Below are 4,822 nucleotides of genomic sequence, written 5' to 3' on the forward strand. Positions count from 1 at the left end.
AGCCTGTCAAATGCTCTCACTAACATGTATGAGACCTCAAACTGCCTGCATCACACTGTATTCTCCTAGTCCATTTACATTCCTTCTCTGCTAGAGAAGTATTTACGTTCTCTGTCCTCTTCACCACCTTCATCCCCTACTATTCTTCCTTCGGTACATCCTTCCAGCCATACTAGCCTCCCTGTAGTTGTTCCCACCATGCACACCTTAGGGTTTTTGTACTTACTCTTTTCTACGCCTTGAATGCTCTTCCCCCAGTCCCTAGAAGCCCCTTTTTCCCTTGCAAAAAGTAGGAACTTAACAAAAACTGAGTAAATGAATTTGGAAAAACATTGTACATTCAAGTTTTCTATTTTGCTTTTTCATTTATCATTGATTGATGAATATCTCCCCACATTACCAGACATATTTCAAGGCCATCATTTTCAAGAGACATCCCCCTTTTATGGCTATAAGATAAATTATTCACAATTTGGGATTGAGAAGCCAGCAAATTGACAAGTGGGATACTTTAAATATTTCTTCTGTTGATTTTTCTGAACTTTCACCCCTAAAAATGAGCATGATCAGGATTGTTGCAAAGACAGAATGATCTCATGGTTCATGAGACTGAGCCCCATTGTGCTGTTAGCACAGAGCCTGCTTGAGACTCTCTCTCCCTCTCTCTGCCCCTCCCTGTATGTACTTTCTCTCTCTCAATAAATAAATAACTTTTAAAAAGTATCTATTTTAAAAGTGATTGTAATAATTAAAAGCAGGTTTGTAAAAGAGTTTAAAATAATACCGGCCCAGATAAGACAATCAATAAGTGTTTATTCATTTACTGGTCATAAACAACTATGACTCTTCTTAAATGGTGAATCAGAATAAAAAATATTTTTTAATAAATTTTTTATAAATTCCCCAATAACATACACACTGTCAATGCAAAATTGTCCCTTAGATGAACACTTAAAAGCATACATCAGATTTTTCACATAAATCTCTATATCAATTTTGTTTCCTTTATTATGAAAAAGACAGGCAAAACAATTTTTTTTAATTACTGAATGACAGTATGAATAAATTCCTTTATTTATCACATGCTTCAATGTATATACACATCAGGTCAATGAACTATCATGATAAGGGTAAGCTGAGCAAGAAAATACTAAGTAGACTGGTCTCACTTCAGGGACTTTTTGAAGTAATCTACATAACAAATGTATCAATCCTTTTCTATATCTTTCAGATACAAGCTTAGGTATGTATAACTGGAATGGCCAACAAGTATGTGAGGTCTTCCAGGATATAATCATCTCTGCCTTCCTGGGAACAACTCCAGTGCCTGACATATAAAAAGAATTAGATGAACAGTGAGTAAGTGGATGGGTAAGTGGGGAAGAGACTGACTGAGTACAGTAGTCATTAATGCTGTTTCTCCTTCTAGGCACTCCAGAATCAGTATTTTTTATCTCCCCACTCTGTCCTTAGATGAAGCAATATAACCTGTTTGGGCCAATGAGTTATGAAATGAAGTGACACGTGCCATTTCCAGACTGGAACACGTATTATCATTCCATGTTCTTTTTCCGCTGCTACAGTGATCATGAAAGTATATGTTGAGAGGAAGCTTCCATAAGTCCTTTAGTCTCAAAGTGAATGTAATAAGGGAACCCTCTGCTCACCCCAATGGAAATACAATTTGAGTAAGTAAATTTTCAGGGAGTTGTCACTAAACTTTTGGAGTTCTGCTACAGCAGCACAACCTAGCCTATCCCAACTAGTAAAACAAGCAAGGTTATAACATTTATTTTAGAACTAGAAATTCATTAGCATTTATTTTCAGAAAAACAAAATGAAGACAGCTAAGCAGCACATCTTGACCATGTAACTCAACATTTCTGTATGATTGTTACCTCACCTGTAAAGTGGAATAATAATAGCATCTACCTCATAGGGATGCTATAGTAATTAAATTAATGAATGTCTATTAAGTCCTCGAAACCTAGAGAATATAAGGGGCACCTGGGTGACTCAGTTGGCTAACTGTTCAACTCTTGATTTCAGCTCAAGTCATGATGTCACAGTTCGTGAGTTAGATCCACACGTCAAGCTCTATGTTGACACTGTGGAGCCTACTTGGGATTCTCTCTCTCTCTTTCTGCCTCTCCCCTGCTTTCTCTCTCTCTCTCTCTCTCTCTCTCTCTCTCTCTCTCTCAAAATAAATAAATAAACTTTAAAAAGCAAAACCCAAGAGCTTTTAAAGTTTTCAATCAGCAGATTATTAGATTAGTGTATTATCATTGCATTAGGTATTTATATACTGCATATTTCCTTTTATTCTCCCTTCTCTTACTCCTGTTCATTTTAATTTTTAGCCAATTATTTTCATTCAAAAAATCTTTATTTAGAACTATTATGTACGCGAACCTGGGTGACTCAGTTAGCATCGACTCTTGATTTCAACTCAGGTCATCATCTCAAGGTTCGTTGGTTCAAGCACCACACTGGGATCCATGATGATAGCATGGAGCCTGCTTGGAATGCTCTTTCTCCTTCTCTGGGCTGTGAGCCTCCCCCAAAACAAATAAATAAAATTGAAAAAAAAAAAGAACTATTATGTAGATGGCACTGTGCAATACACTAGGAGAATGAAGACAAATAAGATAAGACATATCATCAAGGTCTTTTTCTTCCCTATGACTCTTCTTTCTTCTCCAATCCACCCATAACCAAGCAAACTTTAAAATAAAAAATATACAGTATTCTATGTTATAAATACTGTGTTAGTTGTAGAGCTAAGTAATTTTAATTTTTAAAAACCCTTTACATGATATGATTCTGTGTCTAATTCAAAGTTGAGATGGAAAATTGTCTATGTCCAAATCAAGAGACTATAGATGATAGCAAGGATGTGGAGCAACAGGCACCCACCTACACTGTTGGTGGGAATGTAAACTGGTGCAGCCACTCTGGAAAACAGTGTGGAAGTTCCTCTAAAAATTAACAGTAGAACTCCCCTATGACCCAGCAATAGCACTGCTAGGGATTTACCCAAGGGATACAGAAGTGCTGATGCATAGGGGCACATGTACCCCAATGTTCATAGTGGCACTTTCAACAATAGTCAAATCATGGAAAGAGCCTAAATGTCCATTACCTGATGAATGGATCAAGAAGATGTGGTTTATCTATACAATGGAATACTACATGGCAATGTGAAAGAATGAAATCTGGCAATTTGTAGCAACGTGGTTGGAGCCCGAGGGTATCATGCTAAGTGAAATAAGTCAGGCAGAGAAGGACAGATACCATGTTTTCACTCATAGGTCTAACAGGAGAAACCTAACAGAGGAACATGGGGAGGGGAAGGGAGAAAAAGAGTTAGGAAGAAGGAGGGAGGCAAATCATGAGAGACTCTTGAATACTTTAAACAAACTGAGGGCTGAAGGGAGAGGGGGAAAGGGGAAGGGGGGTGATGGTCATGGAAGAAGGCACTTGTGGGGAAGAGCACTGGTGTTATATGGAAACCAACTTGACAATAAACTATTAAAAAAACCAAATAAATAAAAATAAAAATAACTTTCCAAGTGGAAAAAAAAAAAGAAAGAAAGAAAATTGTTTATGTCTGCTGTGCCAAAGGCAATCAATGGCAATGGTAAAAAACACAATTTGTACTCAAATTCCCAGGGCCATAAATAGACAGGAGGCACTCAGTGAACAGAATTACAAATGTATCACAGATCTGTGGATACAATCCTCTTATCTTACATAAAAGACCTTAGACTGAGATCTAGAGGTAAGCAACTTGTCTAGGTCATTATATGAGTTACTAGCAAGTCTGCTACTAGAACCCAAACCTTGAAAATGTTTAAGTAAAGTCCTTGCAATGTGCTGCAAAGGGACATAAGTATGACAGTTCAAAACCTTAAAATTAATTTTTATTGAAATTACATTTTAGCATTAACTAGTAAAAACATTGAGAACTATTTGAAAAATAGTGTTAGATTTAATATTATTATCAAAAAGAGAAGACACTTGCGAAATCTAAAAGGATGCATTACACTATCATATTGTCTCCTCCACAACTTACCAAAACACAAAATAGCACAGGAAAAAAATAATAGAAATAGCTTATATGCTTTCGTTATGTATTGGTCTTGTGTAAAAGAAAATTGTTTCAAACAAGGAAATAGTTAATTTCTTTGCCCTATGTATAAGTGTATTAAATTATATCCCACTGATAAAAAGACATATATGTACCTTTTATGTAACTGAAAAGTTCACACAGATTTTCATATTTTACAAAATAACTATTTTACGTATGCTAAGTGATGACTCAGCGATGGTTAATTTTACATGTCAACCTGGCTGGGCTATATGGATGGGATATTTGGTCAAACATTCTGGGTGTTTCTAGGATGGCGTTTTTTGGACAGGATTAACATTTAAATATTGGACTTTGAATAAAGCAGATTTATCCTCCATCTAACCAGGTGAAGGCCAAAAAAAAAAGACTGACATCTCCTGAGCAAGAAGGAATTGTGCAAGCAGACTCTCTTTGGTCTCAAATTGCAACTCCTCTGGATGTCCAGCCTGCCAGCCTCCCCTGTAGATTTTGAACTTACCAGGCCTCCATAATCACATGAGCTAATTCCTTAAAATAAATCAATCTCTGTGAAAAGAGAGATACACAGACACACACAGACACATTCTATTGGTTCTATGTCTGTAGAGAAGTCTGACTTATACAGTGAATGCTGCTTCCTAACTCACCACTGAGGAAAATGAGACCCTCAAAGGACTCCTTCTCTTTACCCAATACCTCCCATAGTAAAAT

The 4,822-nt window shown here is 36.6% G+C and overlaps 1 protein-coding gene across 7 annotated transcripts in view; it reads right to left on the reverse strand.

Moving 5' to 3' along the window:
- Positions 1-924: 924 nt before the first annotated feature.
- LOC115271994 (lysosomal Pro-X carboxypeptidase-like) overlaps positions 925-4,822 on the reverse strand; it is a 6,523-nt gene continuing 2,625 nt past the window's right edge. For all 7 annotated transcript variants that reach the window (XR_003900191.1, XR_003900190.1, XM_029914995.1 and 4 more), the window contains one exon: positions 925-1,327. Coding sequence is in view for 5 of the 7 variants with exons in the window: in XM_029914995.1 (XP_029770855.1) it covers positions 1,295-1,327 (33 nt within the window). In the remaining 2 variants the exon portion in view is untranslated. The remainder of the gene's footprint in view (positions 1,328-4,822) is intronic.

This window comes from Suricata suricatta, chromosome 11 (assembly GCF_006229205.1).
Source record: "Suricata suricatta isolate VVHF042 chromosome 11, meerkat_22Aug2017_6uvM2_HiC, whole genome shotgun sequence".
Lineage (NCBI taxonomy): Eukaryota > Metazoa > Chordata > Mammalia > Carnivora > Herpestidae > Suricata > Suricata suricatta.